This window comes from Vipera ursinii (genome assembly GCF_947247035.1).
Source record: "Vipera ursinii genome assembly, chromosome: 1".
Classification (NCBI taxonomy): Eukaryota; Metazoa; Chordata; class Lepidosauria; order Squamata; family Viperidae; genus Vipera; species Vipera ursinii.
In genome coordinates this window covers 216,989,033-217,012,330 of record NC_139512.1, presented here as the reverse complement: position 1 = coordinate 217,012,330, position 23,298 = coordinate 216,989,033, and the positions used below count along the sequence as shown (strand labels likewise).

The window sequence follows — 23,298 nt, the reverse complement described above, 5'->3', positions numbered from 1 at the left end:
CTGAAAGTACTATGGTCTTTTAAGTGTCCAACTTGTATTAGAATAAATGGCAGCATTTCCTCTCACCACCATTGGTTGACAATGTTACAGTACAGAGAAACCACCTTCAATGCTGCTCAAAGGGTAGTTCTCCCCGCCCCAAAAGTAAAATCCAACAATTGGCTCCAATGATGCTGAAGCCCTGGAGGCCCTAGAGCAGGGGTGTCACTCGCAACGATGTGTCGTGATGCATTGCAACTTTTTTTGCCATTGCCCGCAATGGGGTGGGCATGGTTCCGCTGTGATGCATTCGGCCCTGCAGTTTGACGTCCCTGCCCTAGAGTGAAGTGAGCCTTTTTTTAAAAAAAGAGAAATATTGCTTAACGTTATTTTGGGCAGGAGAATATAATACTGACATTTGGGATTTTTCTTACATCCTTCCAAAGAAATCACGTCTTCTGTTACAGGAGTATTATACTTTACAATTTAATATTATACTAAAATTAGTCTCAAATCATAATTCTGGTCTATCTGGGAACATTATTTGTCAGAGACAATCAGAATTAGCTGATCGCTTATTATTTTTCTTGAGTTACCATGAAGGAACATTAGTCCTTAAAGATTCCCACTGCATCAAGATAAACCTATCACACATTACCAGTAAACATGGCATTTCTTTCAGTTCTACAGAAAAATAAGAGTTCAAAGTATTTAGAGAGAATCCGAGGACCTGGTTTATAAAGCTTAGTTAGTTAGTTAATGGGAAACATTTCACTATAGTTTGTTCAAAACAGCAGAATTTTAAAAGTGACTGGCTTAATACGAACACACAGACACATATCGAATTATGGCTTCAAATACTGCACTGATCTATTCAAAAGGAGATCTCTGCACACTGTACAACACTGACACCGAGTCAAAAATATTGTTTTATTCTTTCATTGAAATGAAAGCTATACTGTGGGGGAGGAGAGAAAAGAATCACATTTTAAAACTAAGTAGAACAAAAGTCTCAAGTTACAATTGACCACCACATGCCAGCTAGATAAAAAAACAAAACAAAAAAACAAGAGCATTTCAATGAAAGACCAATGTTGTTCTCAAAATATCTGTTGCACCGGATACAATTTCACTCAATAAAAAAAATTCACAGAATTTGTGAGATATTTTTTCTTAAGAGATGCTCAGTTCACTGATGACCATGTTTCCAACTGCGGCAAAAAAAGGCCACTGGTAGGTCCGTGTGATGCAAAATGTTCTTCTATCCAATCCAACCACAGCCCCAATGTCTCTCAAGAAACCAAGTTATCTTCAGGCTCTCACAATTCATCCTTCTGAGTATCCCAGTCATCAAGATCTACATCGCTGAGATCAATATCGTCTTCAGCTGGGAGCTATGAGACAATGGGAGTGAATTGATCAGGCGTTTATCATGTATCACCAAACACTTCTTAGAACAAGTTTCAAACCCCGCCCCCCCAAGATGCTGAGAAAATACTGTTCCAAAGCAAACAACGCTACTATTAGATAACTTCTAAAGAGATCTAAAATCCTCTCTTGTGTTTTTTTAGTTTTGTGTACAACCGGCAAGTCACTTTTCTCATCTTCCCTTCAAAGTTGTAAATTACACACCCACAATCTTATTTTGAAGGTAAGATTTCTACCGTTCAGATAAGTGATGCAATTAAAATGGAGTTTCACCACCCACAACACCATTCCATCTCATTGCTGTTATTTTAACTCATTAAAATCAGCAGAAAAATTAAAGCTACGATTACTGTCTGATGGCTAAGATAAAAATAACTGGGTTTACACTGCATGCTAAGTCAAACGTTGGCTTAACATGATAAGGGAATTGGGCTACATGTTTATTTACAGCACTTTGGCTTCTTGATTCTTGTTCTGTGTCCTACACTCAAGCTGCTAAATGCCGACAGAGATGTATAGCAAAATCATCCAAACAGTAAACCAATGTTAACTCAGAAAGTGGCCAAACAAGGCATTATTATTTTATCTTTCTACAAGATAAAACTGTTTCTTTTTCATTAAGCAAACCAGGATTGAAACGAGCCTAGGTGTGACATTTTGTGTGGCTTCAGTGAATTATGGAGCAGAAATTGCATATAAAAAAGTAGAAGTCAACAGCAGACTAAGCAAACAAAGTTGAAAATCTATGTAAGCTTCAATGTAATTAACAGCTGGATAAACAAGCAAAGTACGAGTGACGTTATTATCAAGTTCCTCTTTATAACCCTTAATGCAACAATGCTAAGACTACTTGAACATTTGGTGAGCAACCTGCATCAGGACAGGAAAGGAAAAAAAGAAAATAGTCTGCACAGGAAGCATATCAGAATAGCTCAAACAGGATACAGAAAATAAAATGATGCCAAAAATAGATAGGTAAACAAACGTCAACACTTTCAGCAAAATCCAAAAGAGAGCAAAGATACAGAGGCAAGTATAGAATTAAGATGGCTTCTCACAGATAAGGTGGGTGACAGAAAAGAGGAGAAATAAAAAGAAGCAGCAAAGTTTTAATTAAACATGTTTTGAGTACAAGCTTTATTGTATATACTGAAGGTTTATCAGGCTAGCCAAATACTGAGAGACTGACTTCATAGTGAACCAACTTTCAACGCTTGAACCCTAAAATGTCCAAATAAGTTCGGTTATGAACACAGAGATGAAAATGGAGTCTCTTACCTCACCATCTTTGCCATCCCAGGGCTCCACTGTGTTAATTTTGGCAAAAGCGCCTCCACCAACTGGTGCCGTGGACCCTCGTCCAACAGAAAGTTCCCTAAAAATTGAACGAACATTTAGAACGTAACATATAGCACTCTGGTGGTTCACAACTGAGAAACCAGTTTGGCCTAATGATTAAGGCAGCAGGTTAGAAACTTGGCGATTATGAGTTCTAGTCTTGTCTTAAGACATGAAAGAATGCCGGGTGGGTGACCATGGCCCAGTCACTCGCTCTCAGCTAACCCACCTCACAAAATAGATAGGTAAACAAACGTCAACACTTTCAGCAAAATCCAAAAGAGAACAAAGATACAGAGCCAAGTATAGAATTAAGATGGCTTCTCACAGATAAGGTGGGAAATAGCAGGAGGAAGAAGTAGCAGCCATGATCACCATCTTAAGTTGTTTATAAAAATAATAAAGATGGGATATAAAATAAGCCTGGCATGATGAATAAATATAGTGAATAGCACTGAGTGAGACTGGCAACTGGCCTACCTTCCCCCACTTATAATTTCATGAGATTTCAGCCATCTCTTTAAAACACGGGAGAGGAGTTAAGTAGAAAAAGATGGGATTCAGGAATGTTCCTGAGCAAAACAGTCTTCTTGTGTTCAGAAAAGAAGTCAACAAACATGCTTGCAAAGCAATTGTTTTCCCCTCTGACTGACAACTGCATTATTTTTCACTGAAGCTCGTCAAGCACAACATTCGTAGGATCTGAGGTACCAAATCCTTACCTTAAGAATTCATTAATCCCCTGATCACTGAACGAGCCTTTCAGGAGAGCGAATTTCATCTTTCGGGCATTAACGGCTGCCATGGCTGGATAGCCAAAGCCACCGATACCCAAAGAGCTTTCGAGGTTAGACTGGGCTCCGGCTTCTGTCCACAGCCATCTTGGAAAAAAAAAGAATTAGATGTTTTTATCTCAAAAGCAAACCACAGAAGACCACATTTCTCTACAGTTCCAGGTCCGCTGGCATCACCCAATTTCTGTTGCAAGTTGCAGAACAAAAGGGATGGAGACAGTAGATCAAAACCAGCTGACTTCCTTAAGCCTCCCCTACTTCAGTTTGTAAGCATTGTAGGCTAAGTCTATGTTGGCCAGTAGCATCTTTGTCACCGACTTACTATTTTCGTTTCAATAGGAACACAGTTTGGTATTCCTCCCTGCCCCCAAACCGAAGCACCTTCTGCTATAATTTGTAACTTACCCCCACATCTTCCTTTTGTATTTGTCTGCCATTTTCAACATGACGTCCAGGTAGGCATTTCTACCGGCAGCTCCTGTTTTAACAGAAATAATAAAAAAGAAAGGTCACATTTGAGGCCAGTATAAAAGCCAAAGGTAAGGGAAAATGCTGTTTTGTTCTTACCTGTGTCAAGTATATGGGGCAAAACAGAAATGATACAAAGTTGGTGAGCATCACACGTTTGCTTTAAGACGTCTTCATTAATAATCTAGGAGAGGCAGATTTACAGATTCAAACTCCTAGCAAGTAAAGAGTAATTACTAAACTGGCTGATGCAACTACAAAGTTGATTCTCCCCCAGCAGGTCTTCTCTTGCTCAATATTTTTTTTTAACACGGTTGATTTATTTGCTCTGATAGTTAATTTCTCTAGATCTCTCTACAGGTAGTCCTCGACTTATGACAACAATTGTGCCTAAAATTTCTGTTGCTAAGTGTGTCATTTGTTAAATGAGTTTCGCCCCATTTTATAACCTTTCTTGCTACACTGCAAGTGAATCACTGCAGTTAATAAGCTAGTAACCCCGGTTGTTAAGCGAATCTGGCTTCCCCATTGACTTTCCTTGTCAGAAGGTTGCAAAAGGGGACCAAAGTATGAGCCAGTTGCCAAGCATCTGAATGTTGGTCATGTGACCAAGGGGATGCTGCAGAAGTTGTCATTTTGAAAATTACATAATATTTTTCAGTGCCACTGTAACTTTGAATGGTCATCAAATTAACTGTTGTACGTCAAGGGCTACCTGTATTCTGACATCGTTAAGACTTTAAAACAATTTTCATCTACAGGAGCTAAGGCCAGGAGGATGCCAGAAGTTTTCTTAATTCACAAAGCTCACAAAGAAACACTACTAAAATTAGGGCCTATTGATCATGCCATTCTTGCTCATGACCTTTCAAAGAGAGACACAATAGCGACTGCTCCCTATGGATGGCCCTATATATCTTGAGTGGGGGGTTTTTATGCACCCTGTCGGCCCAAATGTGGGAAGAAGGAATCTTTTGCCTGTATCAGCCCAATCTAGGGCCATCCACAGGAAGCAGTTGCTACTGCGCCAATCATTTTTATGTTAGCAATCCAAATTTAATGCACACACACACACACACGCACATACTTCAAATCAAACTTACATATAAAACCCTAACCCTTAATTTTATCAATAAAAAGCATCATAACAGCAAATTTTGTTATCGAATTATGATGGCTATGTAGCTAAAATAGGACTAATGGGGTGGGGTAACCACCTTACACAGGTTTGCTGAGGAGAAAATATTAACAGTTCTGTGAATACAAAATAACTAAGAAAGAGTCTGAAATGGAATATGGAGTATTTTGAAAGACTGCATGACTGTCTCACTGGGCAGAGGCACCCCATACTGCAACATTTTGTTGCAATTTCTGTTGGAAGTAACTGCTTGATCAAAATGAGGATACCTCTAGAAGTTCAGGTGCTGGTGCATTCTCTGAAAACAAGTCCAGAGCCCGAGCAATGATATCTGTTTTTGTCCGGCCGCCATCATAGTCAACAGGTTCTTCTCCCTTTTGGAAAATTTTTATTGTCGGAAATCCACGGATCTGAAACACAGAATCAAAGAATTCATATCAGAGTGGGCACAAAAGGTAATCACCTTGGTATTCGGTGAACTAAAAATTAAAATAAAATAGTGCTTAACGTCACTGAATGTCTGCACAATCCAAATTCTCTAAATAGCCGGTATGCAAAACTATCACAGAAAACATTACATCTCTCTCTCACACACACACAAACACACATTTAGAAAGTATTCAGAACTCCGCTTCTGTCAATTTTGTTATGCTGCAGCCCGATTCTACATTGTTGAAATTCATTCTTTTCTCATTAAAGTACACATAGTACCCCATAATGACAAAGTGAAAAGAGAATTTTAGAAATGTCTGTAAATTTATTAAAAAGGAAAAAACTGAAATATTACATTGGCATAAGTATTCAGACCCTTCACCAGTACTTTGTTGAAGCACCTTTGGCAGAATTAAGATTGCCGGAAGAAATATCAACAACCTAAGATACGCAGATGATACCACTCTAATGGCAGAAAATGAAGAAGAACTAAAGAGCCTCTTGTTGCAGGTGAAGAAGAAGAGTGCAAAACTTGGGTTGAAACTTAACGAAATTAAAAGACGCTTGCTCCTGGGGAGGAAAGCCATGGCAAATCTAGACAGCACACTAAAAAGCAGAGACATCATCCTGTCAACAAAAGTGCGTATAGTCAAGGCTATGGTCTTCCCAGTTGCAATGTATGGCAGTGAAAGTTGGACCATAAGAAAGGCTGAGCACCAAAGAATTGAGGCCTTTGAACTGTGGTGCTGGAGAAGACTCCTGCGAGTCCCTTGGACTGCAAGGCGATCAAACCGGTCAGTCCTAGAGGAGATCAATCCTGACTGCTCTTTAGAAGGCCAGATCCTGAAGCTAAAACTCAAAAACTTTGGCCACCTAATGAGAAGGAAGGACTCACTGGAGAAGAGCCTAATGCTGGGAAAGATCGAGGGCAATAGAAGAAGGGGACGACAGAGAATGAGGTGGCTGGATGGAGTCACTGAAGCAGTAGGCGTGAGCTTAAATGGACTCCAGAAGATGGTAGAGGACAGGAAGGCCTGGAGGAATGTTGTCCATAGGGTCGCGATGGATCGGACACGACTTCGCAGCTAACAACAACAACAACATAGCCTCAAGTCTTTTTGGGCATGACACTACAAGCTTTGGACACCTCGATTGGGGGATTTTCTCCCATTCTTCCTTGCAAATCCTCTCAACTTCAGTCAGGTTGGTGGTGACTGTTGGTGGACAGCCATTTTCACATGCCTCCAGAAATGTTCAATAGGGATCAAGTCAGGGCTCTGGCTGGGCCACTCTAGGACATTCACAGAGTTGTCCCAAAGCAACTCCTATGTTGTCTTGGCTGTGTGCCAAGGATCATTGTCATGTTGGAAAATGAACCTTTGGCCCAGTCTGAGGTCCTGAGCGTTATGGAACAGGGTTTCATAGAGGATACCTTGCTCCATTCAGCTTTCCCTCAACCCTGACCAGTCTCCTACTCCCTGCTGCTGAAAAACATCCCCACAGCATGATGTTGCTGCCACCATGCTTCACTGTTGGGATGATATTGGGCAGGTGATGAGCAGTGCCTGGTTTCCTCCAGACATAACGTTTAGAATTGAGGCCAAAGAGTTGAATCTTGGTTTCATTAGACCAGAGAATCTTGTTTGTCACCGTCTGAGAGTCCTTCAGGGGCATTTTTACAAACTCCAAGTGGGCTTTCATGTCTTGTGCACTGAGAAGAGGCCTCCCTCTAGCCACTCTGCCATAAAGCTCACATTGGTGGAGGGCTGCAGTGATGGCTGTCCTTCTGGAACTCTGTCCTGTCTCCACACAGGATCTCTGGAGCTCAGTCAGAGTGACCATCGGGTTCTTGGTCACCTCTCTTACTAAGGCCCTTCTCCCCCGATTGCTCAGTTTGACTGAGCAATCAGCTCTTGGGAGAGACCTGGTTGTGCCAAACGTCTTCCATCTGAGAATTATGGAAGCCCCTGTGCTCTGTGAGAAGGACCTTAGTAAGAGAGATGGCCAGGAACCCGATGGTCATTCTGACTGAGCCCCATCTCTGTGTGGAGATGGGACAGAGTTCCAGAAGGACAACCATCACTGCAGTCCTCCACTGCTCTGGGCTTTATGGCAGTGTGGCTAGACAGAAACTTCTCCACAGTGCAAAACACATGAAAGCCCATTTGGAGTTTGCAAAAAAGTACCTGAAGGACTCTGAGGCTGTGAGGAACAAGATTCTCTTCAATGCAGCAGCAGCAATTTTATTGTAGTCTTCCTCAGATCTGTGCCTTGCAGTAATCCTGTCTCTGAGCTCTGCAGGAAGCCTTTGACCTCATGGCTTTTGCTCTGCTACAGTATGCACTGTCAGCTGTGAGGCCTTCTACAAAGAGGTGTGTGCCTTTCCAAATCATGTCCAATCCATTTAATTTACCACAGGTCGACTCCAATCAAGATGCAGAAACAGGTCAGCAATGATCAAGAGAAGGCACCTGAGCTAAATTTCCAGTGTTGTTGCTGAGGGTCTGAATACTTACGCCAATGTGGTATTTCAGTTTTTTTTTCTTTTTAATAAATTTACAGACGTTTCTAAACTTCTGTTTTCACTGTGTCATTATGGGGTATTGAGTGTAGATTAATGATAAAAAAATGAATTTCAATAACTGTAGAATCAGGCTGCATCATAACAAAATTGATAAAAGTGAAGGGGTTAGGGTTTCTGAATGCACTGTATCTATCGCAATGTTTTAGTAAAAAAAGTTCCTACTATGGTTTATACAAAAGATGCTTTCATACCTGTATTTATTCAACAAGGCTCCAATATGTAAGTGCTTAAAACATTCCATGCACTATAATGTTGCCATCTTAAAAGGGACATACTTTCCCTTCTGTGTTATTTGGGAGACAGCAACTAATAAAATAAAAGCTTTACCGCTCGCACTGTATACTCACCCCATACCGACTGGCTAATGTTTGGTGCACGGTAGCATCTACAGCAGCTAGTTTAACTTTTCCCTTTGTTTGCTCCTTCACTTCAGTTGCAGCTGATGCCCACTCTGGCTCCAAACTGTAGAAGGAAATGCATTGTTACATGTGGCTGTTTTCCTTTTAAAAAGAACGGCAATAAATTACAACAGCAACTTACAATTAAAAACACTTTTTTTAAAAAAAATAAAAATGGTTAAATTATGATAAGTTCCCAGGTGGTAGTTGGGCTCAAAATTACCACAGGTTGCTTGCTACTTACCTGATTAAAAAAATGGTTGATAACAATTTTTACTAACCGATCGCAATGGCTACTGAATAGACCTCAAAAGGATCTTATGATTTGACGATCTTGAACTACATTAGCCCCAGTAACTATTATTAAGGGACGCGGTGGCTCAGTGGGTTAGGACGCTGAGCTTGTCGATCAGAAGGTCGGCAGTTTGGCGGGTTGAATCCCGAGTGCCGCGTAACAGTGAGCGCCTGTTACTCGTCCCAGCTTCTGCCAACCTAGCAGTTCGAAAGCACGTAAAAATGCAAGTAGAAAAATAGGGACCACTACGGTGGGAAGGTAACAACGTTCCGTGCACCTTTGGCGTCTAGTCATGCCGGCCACATGACCATGGAGACATCCTTGGACAAGCGCTGGCTCTTCGGCTTTGAAACGGAGATGAGCACCGGCCCCTAGAGTTGGAAACGACTAGCACGCACGTGCGGGGGAACCTTTATCTTTACCTTAACGATCAGATTCCAGGAATGGGGATGCCTGAAAGGCCTACTCCTGCTTTACAAAAGACTAGATTTTCACCAGTTTTGTCTTAAGATGACAACAGAGTAACGAGTTCAGAGGAGCATCATATTAAAAGCAAAGGAAAAGAAAGAAAACCCAAGGATGCTTAAATAGGGCTCACATACCTCCAGAGGTTTCAAGCATAAGCTGCATTTCTGTATTTGAGAGCCCCACTGATTTAAATGGGGCTAACCTATCAGTAGATTGCATTATTAATACTTGTGCACCCAACTACTACTCAAACAACTGGTTTCCCCTAGTACAGACATGTCAAACTTGCAATGTCACGTGACATCACGCAACGTATCGGGACGGTTTTGTTATTGCCGGCAATGGGGTGGGCGTGGCTTTCGATGATGTGTCCAGCCCGTGGGGTGGCAGTTTGACACCCCTGCCCTAGTATGCATATATGTAAATATGCTATACAGCCAGAACACTTACTTTTTGCAATGTCCACACCACGGAGCATAAAATTCTACCAGCCAGATACTGTCACTGTCTAACACATTCTTATCAAAGTTATCATCGGTCAGTTCAATCACATCCTTTTTGCTGGAGCTTCCACTTTCATAACTGCTCTATTAAAGAAACATGAAACAGTATTTAGTACTACAGATTTTACTTCAATTTAATTATTGATCACAATCGCTGGATATGTGCTTTCTAGCAAAAAAAAAAAGAGAGATTAGGATAGAAACTTACATATAATATTTTAACTTATAAAGAAAATAATCCACCTGTGCTTGAAATCATAGTCTGTACAGGATGGAAAATGTAAAAGCGAAGTCAACCCTCACTTATTCAAATTGAGTTTTTCAACAAGGAACATCTTGCTGCTTTAGTGTAGTGGAACTAATCAGTAGAGCTTCACTTCCTCTGTTTCAGCAGCTGTATATGTTGTCCTGAGAAAGGGGAATTTAAATAAGAGTAACAGACTTGGGACCTTGGAGGTCTTCCAGTCCAACCCCCCACCCCTGTTCAAGCAGGGGTCCCTATAAGCATTTCAGACAAGTGTCCAGTCTCTTCTTAAAAACCTCCAATAAAAGACTTATTGTGGCTGCCTATCTGAGATCTATGCAGCCTAGAAGTCTTGCCTTCTTCTATAAGTCTCTTTTAATTTATTTACAGCCATGATTCCTTTATAAAAAAAATTAATAAAGAATTTTTAACAAGGTAAAAACAACGAAATGTGAAAGAAGAAACAAAGACAAAGAAAAATATTATGAAGTGGCTTCAAATCTTTTTACATTGTATTTTCCTTCTTCCCGCATTTTATCCTTTTTTTTAATCATCAAACCCTTAAATCACAAGTTCATACGTGAAGATGTCGTTCTTTCTCTAATGCTTATAGCCCTGATTTCTAAAGCATCTGTACAATGGAGGCATCAGAAGTCAGAAGAAATTCTTTGCCATTCAGTAACTCTCCAATTCTTTATTTTCCTGTATCCATCAACTGTCACAGTCTACCCCTTTTATTCTGATAACTGTCACTGTCCTCTACTAAGAGCTCCACTATGTGACCCATTTAAATGAGCAAGCCAGCTGACCTACTAAATTTTTCACTCCTGTCATAAAATAAGCCCTTCTTAAAGCCATCGTTCAAATGCCAATGTTACTAGTTGTCCTGCAACATCTTTGCAATGAGTAGGAGGCAAAGCCTAAAGAGGGGTACCTGTTTTCCAGAACTGTATCCTCCACCTCTGCCACTAAGACGATCTTTTACCAGTGACCGGACAGCGCTTAGAGCAGAATCAACAATAGCATCACTGGTCCTGCCTCCTGAGACACAAATGAAAGGTAGAATGCTAAGTAATCGTGAAAACTCCACATATATCAACATTCCCATTTCCTTTCCAGTAGCGGTATCCACCATTTCAGCTCCTTTAAAAGAAGGGGGGGGGAAACAACGTGTGGCTTCTTGGTGTTGTACCGGGACAAAGCACTGGAGACTTCAGCCTTGAATTGGAAATCCAGGTTTTAACTTAAATCACTATGTTCCCTGCCAACAGTGGTGGTGAACGTATGCTTCTGCATGTTCTGAACTACAACTCCCACCCAGTTCAGCCAGAAGTGAGGTGTGCTGGGAATTGAAGTTCAGCAGCATTTGGAAGACCACAGGTTCCTCACTTCTGCTCTCCTGCAAATACTCAGCTCTTCAACCAAATGTAATGCAGCCATAAAAGCGGGAAATTCTTAGGAATTTCAAGTCACCAAAAAAGGACCCAATGTATTATAGCAGTCTTTTCTATTTAAACTAGGCTTGTTGTGAACAAGAGGGAAAAAAATCAGTTTTGTTCAAGATGCACATCAGCAAAAAGAATGTATTTTCTTAAAAATACCTTGGTAGTCTTCTGCTTTGTGCTTGTTAGCACCAAAAATCTTGATAGTGGGAAACCCTTTAACACCATATTGACCACCAAGAGATTGATGTTTATCTGCATCAACTGCCCCAACTTTCACAACACCCTGGAAAAAAGGAAAGCTTTCAGGTTAGAGAAACAAGACAAAAAATAAAAATAAAACCCTCCACAAAGACAAGGTAAAAGTCTGTTTTGCTGAGTTCACACACATCTGCTGACTTTAGCCCCAAACCATGGATATGTCAGTTCATATACACATTCATTAAGAAATGCTGGTTTTGGCTTAAATATTGCCTTTGACTAAACAGTTTCATGAACTTAGAAGAATAATTCAGCTTGAAAATAAAAGATGATGCGTTGATCCTCTGATTCCTCATTTAAATGCAAGAAAGTCATGAAGACATGCACCTACATTAAAGATGTTCTCTGTCTTTGGCAGCATCCTATGTGGTTTGCCATGACTGCGATTGATCAGGCGATTGATCAGGCAATTCTCCAACAGCAAATACCTGCTCACTAGGAAGTCAAGGTGTCGCTCACTGATTTCCCATTCATTGTTAACAAAAACCCAGCATTACCAGGCTTCCTTCCAGTAAATCTTTTAAGAACGTAAATATCTACCGTTATGTAATCTCTGATAAAAATATATCGTGTAAATAGGGTTGCCAGCAGTTTCAAAATACTGATCTGTCAACCATAAGATTTAGTCCAATTGGCAAACAAGCAAAAATACATCTCTGAAATAATATATTTTAGAAGACAAAATCAGAATAAAAAAACACCCAACAGGGCACAAGCTAATTATAACAATCCTGGACAGAAGGTGTAAACAGAAGAACTGTGGTCTGAAGGCCCTTCTATGGCAGGGAGCTTTCTATCAGCTTCTCAGTTGCAAGCCATTTGCCACTGCTACAGGGAAAAACATGGGAAGCGGTAAAGAGGAAGAGCCAAATCCTGTCACTGCTCCAACCAACCTGGATAGAACTGGCTCTGGAATTATTTTGTGGAAAGTTTAAAGTAATGCCAAAGTCAAATGTCTTAATATTTAACTTTATATATGGGAGGATAGGCCTTCTTTTGACACACAGACGTCATTAGGCATAATAAACAAACATCATCATCCGTCAAGTGTAATAAAATGAGATAGTCCTGGAGAATTTTTTTTAAAACAACTCAAAAAATGAAGCTAGCACCCACCAGGCCTCACGGTTCTCCCCACGGCAGTAGTGGGTATAGCGTGCGACCTTCAGAGGTTATTTGAATTCCAATTTTTAATCAATCCTCATCAATGTGCCCATTTTAAGGAACGGCAGAAAGTACATTCAAGAGATGAACAGGCCACATATTTATTTTTTAATCAAAGAAAAGGGACACCCTAGAGATCGTATTTTCAATGTGATTAATTTTTAAAAGGTTGTTAGGACGCTTATTCGATGACAGCCATCTTCTGCTAACAAAGGTACCAGTTGATGGGTAGAATACCTGCTTTTATTGCACATAACCCAAGTTTTATTTCTACTATCTCATGTAGCCTGAGAAAGACTCGGAACTGCTGTTCCATTTCAATTTAATTTAATTTTTAATTTTATTAAATTTATATACCGCCCTTTCCCGAAGGACTCAGGGCGGTTTACAGGGTATTTAAAATCAAACAGTACAAAATACAAAAGTTAAAAAACAAAAAAAGATTAAATTATCCCTTAACTAAAAACCTCAGTTAAAAATTCTCAGCCTGGGCCGGAGAGCTCAAAGAGCCAGGTCTTCAGGTCCCGGCGGAATGAACGAAGGTCAGGGGCGGTCCTAAGCTCCACGGGCAGCTGGTTCCAGAGGCTGTTGAGTTAGATGAACAGTGCTATCGGTGGCCAAGAATCATTTAGCTAGACAGTAGCTTCATTGGGCTTTATCATATATTAATGTACAAACCGAAATGGCTTAGCATTATCCACACACATTTCCTTCCCTTCCTATGCTCTCAGAAAACAATAAACCCTATCAGCTCAGCCATAAAATACTTAAGAAGCCAAGAAATATTGATAAAGCTGGGAGAAGATGCTAGGAGGAAAGCAAAAGGCTCTGGGAAGCAAGAACAGTGTAAGATAAGAGATACTGTTATCACCACCATTTTGCTATCTCTGGTACTAAAAGTAAACAATTTGAGTTTCAACAGAAGAGCAGATTGATATTTGTTATAAAGAAACTCTTGGGGAAATCTGTGCAAGAGAAAAAAAAATCTCCTTTACAGCACGTGAGGTAAAAATATTCTAACTTAACAGTAGGATGCAATGATTAATGTATTGAATAAGGATAGGGGAAACTCAGGCTGAACTATCTCCTCCTCCCTTATGGAAATTCAGAAAGTGACTTTAGGCTTTCTTAGCCCAATTTATCCTACAGGTTTATTGCATCGGAAAAACTGGAGGAAGGAACTAGTACACTCCTTGAGTTCCTGAAAGACAAGTAGGCTGTAAATCTAATGAAGATTTTTTATGGATATGCTACTCACTTTTAAGGCAGTTGCAGCTTTCTTCCATTCTGGTGTCAATCTTTGGCAGTGGCCACACCTTTCAGGAGATAAAAATAAAAATCTAATGTTCCAACATTTGATTTATTCCAAACCAAAAAGACTCTTATTATCAGATACGTCAAACTCGCAACATCACGTGATGCCGCAAGATGTATTGGGACTGTTTTTTGACATTGCCGACAATGGGGTAGGCGTGGCTTCCGGATGATGCATCCGGCCTGTGGGATGCATCCGGCCTGCTGGCAGTTTGACATCCCTACTCTCTATGAATCCTCACATTGAAAACTGTACAAGGCAGCATACAGTAGTTATATTCCAAGTGATGTCTCTAATTTTTATTTTTCTAGCATTCCATGCTGTTTGGAACTAATGCTTATTGCTACAACTTCCCATTCATGTGTAACTTTGCACAAAATTGAAAGAGATATTGACAGCTAGACATGTCTCTTGTCTTTTAAAAAAATTAACAAAACCTAACATTTCTATACAACTAACTGAAGTTCAACACACACAGTTCAATCACAGAATTTTCACAGTAGGCAGGTGACATTTTGCTGCAAAAGGTACAGATTCTTTCTCCCAGAAAAAAAAAAAACCAACCACCACCAAAGTTGGCAACCATATATACTTTTGTAATAACATAAATCTTCTGAAACATGAGAATAAACTGGAGTTGTAGAACACTGTTATGACTTGTCCAGCCTTCAACAAAGTTTTACATTCTTATTTCATCTACTGAAAGATGTGGGAGCATCATTTATATTGGGATCACGACTAACACATGCATATCTAAATTTAATAAGGATGGTTAAGGCTTATCTCCATCGACTCTCCAGGGATGTTGGGCCTGTATGTTGACTGTGAATTTCTGGAATTGCGACACCAACATCTCCGAAGGACAGCAATGAGAAAGGCTGAGCCATGTATTCCTGCACCCCATCTCATTTAACCAAAAGAGTAATACGACCAGAACAGTCCAGCTAAAAATGATGCTTTGAGATGCAAGACACGGGTTACAGAAATAAGATAGTTAAAGTGTACACGTGAACAAGTGACAAACAGAACAAACAACCACCATTTTTTCAAGGCAGCTGAGTTAATACGTACCATGGTGCATAGAATTCTACTAGCCATAAACTATCGCTCTGAATAACCTCTTTGTTGAAATTTGTTGGTGTAAGTTCTATAACATCATCACTGGAAGAATACAAGCCATTAACAGCCAAGAAGAGGGTACAACTTACAGTACCTAGGATACAAACAGAACAAAATTCAGATAATTACCGACAAGAATTATAACTTTTGGGTCAAAAACAATGGCTAAGTTAGTGGTAAAACAATGTCGGAGAACCCTGGCCCGCTAAACCAAAAAGAACAAGAAATAATTTGTGTGCAAGATTTCAACAGTGAAATCCCATTTTGAGTAGGAAGAAGCTCTGGCATTACGAGAACTCTTCCAATCTCCCCGTACTTATAATCAGAGCGGCCTTCTTCTGGTAAGATCACAATACTAATGGAATATAGTGAAGTTGGAACAGATTAAAAAAAAAGTAAAATCAGAATAGATTTTAGGATTGGAACTTTTCCTGCTAATCTGGCGTTTCCATTTCCTCTCTATGCAAATGTGGCCACCTGAATTTAAAAAGTAAAAGGCTATTTTTTTCTCATGAAAACATGTCTACTCATCAACAGGCAACTTATATCGAACGTGCACGAAGTAATTTAGCGGTAATGCTCTTCCTGCTTAATCCAGGAATTCTCTTGATTTTGTGGCTAAGCAAACTGGCAGCTTCTCCTGCCATGGTCGAGCGGGCACTGTCAGTTTGGCTTGGGTGCATGGGCCCTGCCAATCTTGTCAGTTTTCTAAATTTACTTTGATCTCTCATAATCAACAGTTCAAATCTGACTTCATCCTTTATACAACTTAAAACAGGGCTTCCTGCACATGCTGGATCCCTTTGGAATTTGGCTTGATTCCTAAATCCACCTATAGGGAAATAAGCTCCATTAGACCGAATGAAACCATTCCCAAGGAAACAGGCCTGCATGTGTTGACTCACATACTTTTGAACTGTACGTGGGAGCGGTTCTTCTGCTTTCAACAGATTACACCACATTTTGTAACACTGTTGAATTGAAAGGTTTATTAGGCTTTTTTTTACTGCTATGTTAAGGTGGTACGTTTAAATTATCCTGCTTTGGGATTTGAATGAAAACTGAGCTTTATTAGGATAATATGCCATATGTTGCTGTTCTTTAAAGGTTCTGTAATGAAATCAAGAAAGCAAGTTTGTAATAATGCCGCTCGGGGGGGGGGGGGAGGGCGAAAGCCCTAATAAGCAGGCATATACATAGAATGAAGGCTATTGCTAAGCACATTGATTTGTGCTTTAAATTGTAAACCGCCCTGAGTCTTCGGAGAAGGGCGGGATATAAATGGGATTTAAAAAAACAAAAGTTTAACCTCTTGTCCTCATTAGGTTCTTTTTGGAAACATAGTCTTTAACACCCAAATATTAATTTAGAAAGGATGTGTCCTGATCAGTTGGCTGAACCATTTATTTGAAGGTTATTTTGCAATAATTAGTCAGTCCCAAGATGTATCCATCTAAGGCAGGGGTAGGCAACCTTGGCTCTTTTATGACTCGTGGACTTCAACTCCCAGAATTCCTGAGCCAGCATGGCTCAGATTGGAAACCTCTCCCTTTCCCCTCAGCGTGGCTGGCTCAGGAATTCTGGGAGTTGAAGTCCATGAGTCATAAAAGAGCCAAGGTTGCCTACCCCTGATCTAAGGTAATGTAGTCTACATGAAAGCACAGAGGAGCCTTTCAAATTCTAGTGAGATGGGCAGCAAATAAATTTAACAAATAAACAGAAGATGGCCCCTGGAATAGAAATCTTCATGCGATTAGGAAGACTGATCATCAGCAGGCTGCACAGCTGAAGCATTCCAATAACAATACAGATACCATTCAATATAAATTGTAAACACTTTTATTTCTGCAAGACACCTTCCTAAACCAGATGCTCTTGGAAATTTACACACAACACTTGTGTGTTGTAACACGCGATTACCATCCATACATCAATCACATGATTTATATGAAGATCACTACAAGTCTGATCTAAAGCCTGGAAATGTATATATGTATGTATATATTAGAAATGCCCAAAATTTGTATTCAAGAACTGGAACAATTCTATACATCCCTAAAAGTAATTTATATGTGTTTGGGACTGCACTACAGTAAAAAAAAAATTCCCTTATGATGGGAGAAAAAAAAAGCCTCTCATCACAGAAAGTATCTTTGTTCAACTGAAAACGCTTAACAGCAGGAGCAGGAAAGCAACGGGGTGCCTGAGATCAATCCCATTCCCACCCACAGCAGGTTTTTTTTAATATGCTTTTTAATTGAAATAAATGAAGTGCTGACATACTGGAAGTGAAGCACAAATCTCTGGCATCAATCTAATTTACAAAACTATTTCTGGACCCCATAGATCAGACATGTCAAACACAAGGCCCGGGGGCCAGATCCGGCCCGTGAAGTGGTTTCATGTGGCCCGCGAAGCCATCCTGGAAACAGTGAGGGAACGGCCCCCACCCACTGCCTTGGCCCTGGCCCAGAGACCCTCCTTCTGCCAGAGACCCTCAGATCTGTCCCACTCCTGCCCAGGCCCCGATAGGCACCCTTGATGCGAACGATGTAGAGCTGGCCACGCCCACCCAGTAGGCCACGCCCACCCTGGCCATGCCCACCCAGTAGGCCACGCCCACCCTGGCCTACCCACCCGGCCCCCTGAGGGCAACTGCAATGCTGATGCAGCCCTCAATGAAATTGAGTTTGACACCCCTGCCATAGATAGACTGTAAAAACATGAAAAACAAGTGTGGGTGCCTGCAGCCCTGAGTTCTGTTTCTCCTGGCTTGGCTGTCTACAAAGAGCACATGATATGCTGAGCTTGCAGAGGCGTCCTTGGGAGGTGAGGGGGCAAATGATAAAACCAGGTTTGTGGTTAAGTGCTGCCCCTTTTACACATGTATCATGACATTACATGCCCACACAAAAGAAGTAGGACTTCTGATGTGACCCCTGCATTGATACCTCCAATCATCAGGTTGGCTAAAAAGGGAGCACTTCACGTGTTAAGATAGTCATTCTAAAGCAAACTTTTCTAAAGGCAATCATTTTGCAAAGTTTCCACGTGTACACTGACCCTAAAATACAGGTAGTCCTCGACTTGCAACAGTTCACTTAGCAACCGTTCAAAGTTACAACGGCACTGGGGGAAAAAGTGACTTCTGACAGTTTTTCACACTTACAATCATTGCAGCATCCCCATGGTCACATGATCCAAAATTTGGATTCTTGGCAACTGACACATATTTATGATGGTTGCAGTTTTCGTGGGATCATGCGATCCCCTTTTGCAACCTTCTTACAAGCAAAGTCAATGGGGAAGCCAGATTCACTTAACAACCGTCTTACTAACCATAACTGCAGTGATTCACTTGACTGAGGCAAAAAAAGTAGTAAAATGTGGCAAAACTCACTTAACAAATGTCTATGTAGATTCTCAGTCATCCGGGTCATGGGTGTCCCAAAAGTGCTTTTTCAAGAGGCAACTGGACTGTCTTTTTTCTTTGAAGACGTTTTGCTTCTCATCCAAGAATCTTCAGAGCTGAAGAAGTTTCTTGGATGAGAAGTAAAATATCTTCAAAGAATCACTGAACAAATGTTTCACTTAGCAACAGAAATTATGGACTCAATTGTGGTCATAAATCGAGGACTACCTGTATTGCCTAATCCTGCCTTCTCTATGCTAGAGAAATGATTTGTTTCAGAGTGGCTACTTTACATTCCTCTGTTCTTATTTGATTATCAGTGCTAAAAAAAGGTCCACAACCCTAACCAGATCTGGTGCTCTCAGACAAACGATTGCAAGGGGATCCAAGGAGATCCACAGGATCTCCTTCTATTCTAATGCAAAAAGCACAACAGCACTACCTGAGACCCACTGCAGCAGGCACCAAGCTAAACCCAGACTTCAATTTCCATTCAGCCTGCGTCTAAATAGCAGGGTGCAAAACATTGTAAATGGGAAGAGCTCTACGTGAACTCGAAACAACCGATCCGAGTAGAAACTGGCCTTAAAAGCATTCCCGGCAGGGTCAGCCCAGCTCGTTCCCAATGTTTCAGATTGGAAGCATTTTGCCCGTCCCAAACAGGCGCCTGGGGTCACAAGGAGAGCCGCCGAAGAAAAAGGATGGCAAAGCCGCCCCTTCAAACACGCCTCTGGGGGGCTGGACTGTCTTTTCCTCTTGAATAAAGCGCGATTCCTACTGCAAAACGGGAAAGCTCGGGGAGAGATGGGAAGGACCCCTGGCCTTTCCTATTTATGTAGCGCAGGAGTCTTCAAACTTGTCCCTTTTACGACTTGTGGACTTCAACTCCCAGAATTCCTCAGCCAGGTACGCTTGCTGAGGAATTCTGGGAGCTGAAGTCCACAAGTCATAAAAGGGCCAAGTTTGAAGACCCCTGATGTAGCGTAAGGCATAGATCAGAGCACAAGGATACCAGTAATAACATTATACAGGAGCGCAAAATACTACAATGGTACGCGAGCTTTCCTAACATTGGGTGAATAAAAAGCAGGACAGTTGCGTGATAAAAGCCATGCTGGGGGGGGGGAGGAAGGAGAGGGCAGAACCACCACCCCCTTGCCAGGAGCAACCACACAAACGTAGAAACCACATAAGCCGCCTTAAGAAAAGGGAAAAAAAATCCGATTTGACTTCTTTCCCAAGTTATCCCTCGCGTCCCCAAAACGCTTCTTCAGACTGTAAACTAGAGAGCCCGATCGCTCTCCTCCTTTAAAGGACCGGCTATTTTAGAACGATATGCAGCTAATTTAATTATCTAAGGCTGGAGAACCTCACGCAGTCCATTTAAGGCTGACAATCGGAGGGGGAATTTCTTACGCCGAACCACCATTAACCCTCCAGACCCGACCTCGTTTCCACTACGCTCCAGATCCGGCTGCGCCTCCTTCCCTCCCTCCCTCCCTCCCTCCCTCCAATTACCAAGCAAAAATCGCTTTCCACTCAACGCGCCCATGTTGCGCTCCGACCACCTCCGACACAACTCGCGTCGCCGCGATTCTGCCGCTCCTCTCCCAGGAGAGCAGCAAATGTTTCAGCAATCCCCGCCGTGGCTGCCGCGCATTGGTTCTCGCCGCGATCCCTCTTTTGCATAGCCAATGGGAAACGGACGGGTCAGGCGTGGAAGAGTTCGGATGGGCGGGGCTAATGAAACCTCGGCGAGAAAGGAAAGGGAAAGGGAGTGAAGGTTGGAGCCGGCGCCGCTCGACCACTCGCTTCCGGCCTCTCTTATTAGTACTCTTTGGTTGAGTGGCCATAGAGCTAGGAAAAGCGGGGGGGGGGGGGAAGAAGACGTGGAAGGGAAGGATTCCTTTCGGGTTTTTGATTTGCGGAGCAATGAAACTGCTACCGCGGCTTTAAAGCTTGGCGCCATGCAGATAAGCTAGGAGTCCAGTTCCCACAATTCTCAGCTGGGCTGGTGTGGAATTCTGAGATGAGTCATCCTTACCCTTATGGAGTGTATGCCGAGCTGCGATAAGAGAACCTTTTCTTTGAACCTTTTCGCAGAAAGTAAAGGTTGAAAACTCAAAGGTGCTTTTTTGGGAGGCTACTGGGTTTTTTTTTCTTTGAAGACGTTTCGCTTCTCATCAAAGAAGCTTCTTCAGCTCTGGTTGGATGGTGGGGAATGTCTCCTTCCATTCTCCACCATCCAGTCAGAGCTGAAGAAGCGTCTTGGATGAGAAGCAAAAGTCTTAACAAAAAACCCACGAAAGTCCAGTTGTCTCCTGAAAAAGCACCTTTGGGACAACCAGGGCTTTTTTTTTTGTCATACAACGCTCAAAACGGAGTTCCGGAACCTTTTTTGGATGGCACCTTGTAGCGTAGGCAAGGCGGATTGTATGACTGTGAGTTCCAGCACCTTTTTCTTTTACAAAAAAAAAAACAAAAAACCACACAAAAAACCGGGACAACCATGACCTGGATCACTGAGAATCTCCAATAGACATAAAGGTTGAAAAGAGTTTGGAGATCATCTGATTCAGCCTCCTGCACTGCTCCCCATACAATACAATACAATACAAATAGGTAGCATTTGTAAGATGGCACTTTGTAGATATTATGTCATGGGCTCTGATGAGCAGGAATGAAGACACAGTTGAGTACAGAGAAACTCATTCTTTTATTAAGCTGGAACTGTACTGAGGACTTGGGTGCAGCTTGCCACAATATATAGCCAGACCCTCTGGTAGCAGCCAATCAGATTGAACCCATGCTTGCTGCCCAAAGCTGACCAATTGCAGGACTGGAGACGTCCTGTCTGGTTCTCCAGCAACGCATGTGGTGAGGTACCAAAAGCCCAGTATATAACACCCCTCTCTCCTAAGATCAGTCTATAATACCCTTATTGACTTGACAACAGTCAAGGCTTATGAATTACTCCCAACAACCAAAATACTATAATAATAATAATAATGCTTGTTAAGCCAAAGCAGTTAGAAAGACATAGCTTGTCAATGCAGTATAACTACAAAGAGATAAAACAACATTTCAGTGAACATGCTTGACAGCAGTTACAATTTACCCCCGATTTCTGTAGGTAGTGGTACCATGTCAGAGCATTACGCATCACTTTATTTTACAATATAGTCTGTAAGATATGCTGGGGGTTTGCAAGGTCTGGAGGAATGCCTTGGTGTTCCAGTCACTTTGTGGTCTACCAGCTTACCCGGTGGGCTGGGTAGACCCATGTCCCCTTGTGCTCCGTCGTCCAGGGGAATTGGAATGGTCTGGCTGGCCTCTCCAGGTTGGCCTACCCCAGAGTCAGACTGTTTTGCAGAGTAGGCACAGCGGTCACTGAGATTCGGCTGGTTCACCTGGTCAGGGGTCCCATGTTGCACTTCTGAGCTGCCATGTTCTTCCTCGGAATCAAGTTCCACTGAGAAAGGAAAACCCTGGTGGTTCTGGTGTGGGCTGGCTTGGTTGCCAGCTTGAGGACTTCGGGAGGGACTTGTGCCATAGTCCTCACTTAGTGACCGTTCTGGAAACCTCTTCCTAAGTCGGTCAATGTGTCTTCTGACCAGTCGCCCTCCCTCCAACCCCACTTTGTAAGATAGGGGTCCGGATGCTTTGGTCACCTGACCAGGAACCCACAATTTTCCAGGCCCATAGTTTCTGGCCCAATCACCTATTTGCAGCCTTATGAGGTAGAAATGTGTGATAAAAATTCAGGAGGCCCAAAAATGCTTGCAGCTCTCTTGATGTTGGCCAAGGAGCCATTTTGATGGCCTTTACTTTTGAATCAGCGGGGTGAATTCCACTAGCATCGATACGGAACCCTAAAAATTCTGTTGATGAGACCCCAATACTACATTTGTTTTTTTAAAATTTGAGGCCCGCATCGTGGAGCCTTTGAAAAAAAACCCAGCCCTGAGCCTATTGGCCAATACTTCTGGGGATTCCCCGGCAATGAGAACATCATCAAAATAAGGACAGACACCCTGTATACCCCTAAGTGTGCGTTCCATAATCCCTTGGAAAATACCCAGTGCAACGCTGACTCCAAACTGCAAGCATTTGACTTTGAATGCCCCTCAATGAGTTACTATTGTTTGAGCCGTGGCTGTGGTCTCATCTACCGGCAGTTGCTGATACGCCTGCGCTAAATCAAGTTTAGCAAAAATGGTTCCCCCTTGCAAAGAGGCTAGAATATGGCTGACTATCGGGACTGGGTATGCATGTTGATTGAGGGCTTTATTTAACGTGCATTTGTAGTCTGCGCAGATGAGAACCTCCCCGTTGGGCTTAAGTGGGGTGACAATAGGAGTTTCCCACTCCCCCCCATCAACAGGCTGTAATACACCCTGCTCTACTAACTTATCTATTTCAGAATCAATTTTGTGTTTCAAGGCGAAAGGAACCCTGCAAGGCTTGACCCTAATCGGTACAACGTTAGGATCTAATTTAAAAGAAATTTGTGGCC

At 41.9% G+C, this 23,298-nt stretch overlaps 1 protein-coding gene across 1 annotated transcript; it reads right to left on the bottom strand.

The window, feature by feature from the left end:
• Window positions 1–890: 890 nt before the first annotated feature.
• Window positions 891–20,438, bottom strand: PDIA6 (protein disulfide isomerase family A member 6). The gene is made up of 13 exons (XM_083378864.1): window positions 20,301–20,438; window positions 15,323–15,464; window positions 14,195–14,252; window positions 11,671–11,797; window positions 11,004–11,110; window positions 9,773–9,909; window positions 8,509–8,623; window positions 5,415–5,555; window positions 4,107–4,191; window positions 3,945–4,017; window positions 3,468–3,626; window positions 2,686–2,782; window positions 891–1,373 (listed from the first exon to the last, which is right to left on the bottom strand). The coding sequence occupies exons 1-13, from the start codon at window positions 20,332–20,334 to the stop codon at window positions 1,299–1,301; spliced, it is 1,350 nt and encodes a 449-aa protein (XP_083234990.1). The 5' UTR covers window positions 20,335–20,438; the 3' UTR covers window positions 891–1,298.
• Window positions 20,439–23,298: the final 2,860 nt, after the last annotated feature.

Coding starts and splice junctions, on each gene's coding strand:
- PDIA6 (XM_083378864.1), bottom strand. CDS start 20,334: ATGGGCGCGTTGAGTGGAAAGCGATTTTTGCTTG. Junction 14,253..15,322: donor GTAGAATTCTATGCACCATG/GTACGTATTAAC, acceptor ATCTCCTGAAAG/GTGTGGCCACTGCCAAAGAT. Junction 9,910..11,003: donor GATACAGTTCTGGAAAACAG/GTACCCCTCTTT, acceptor TTTCTTTAATAG/AGCAGTTATGAAAGTGGAAG.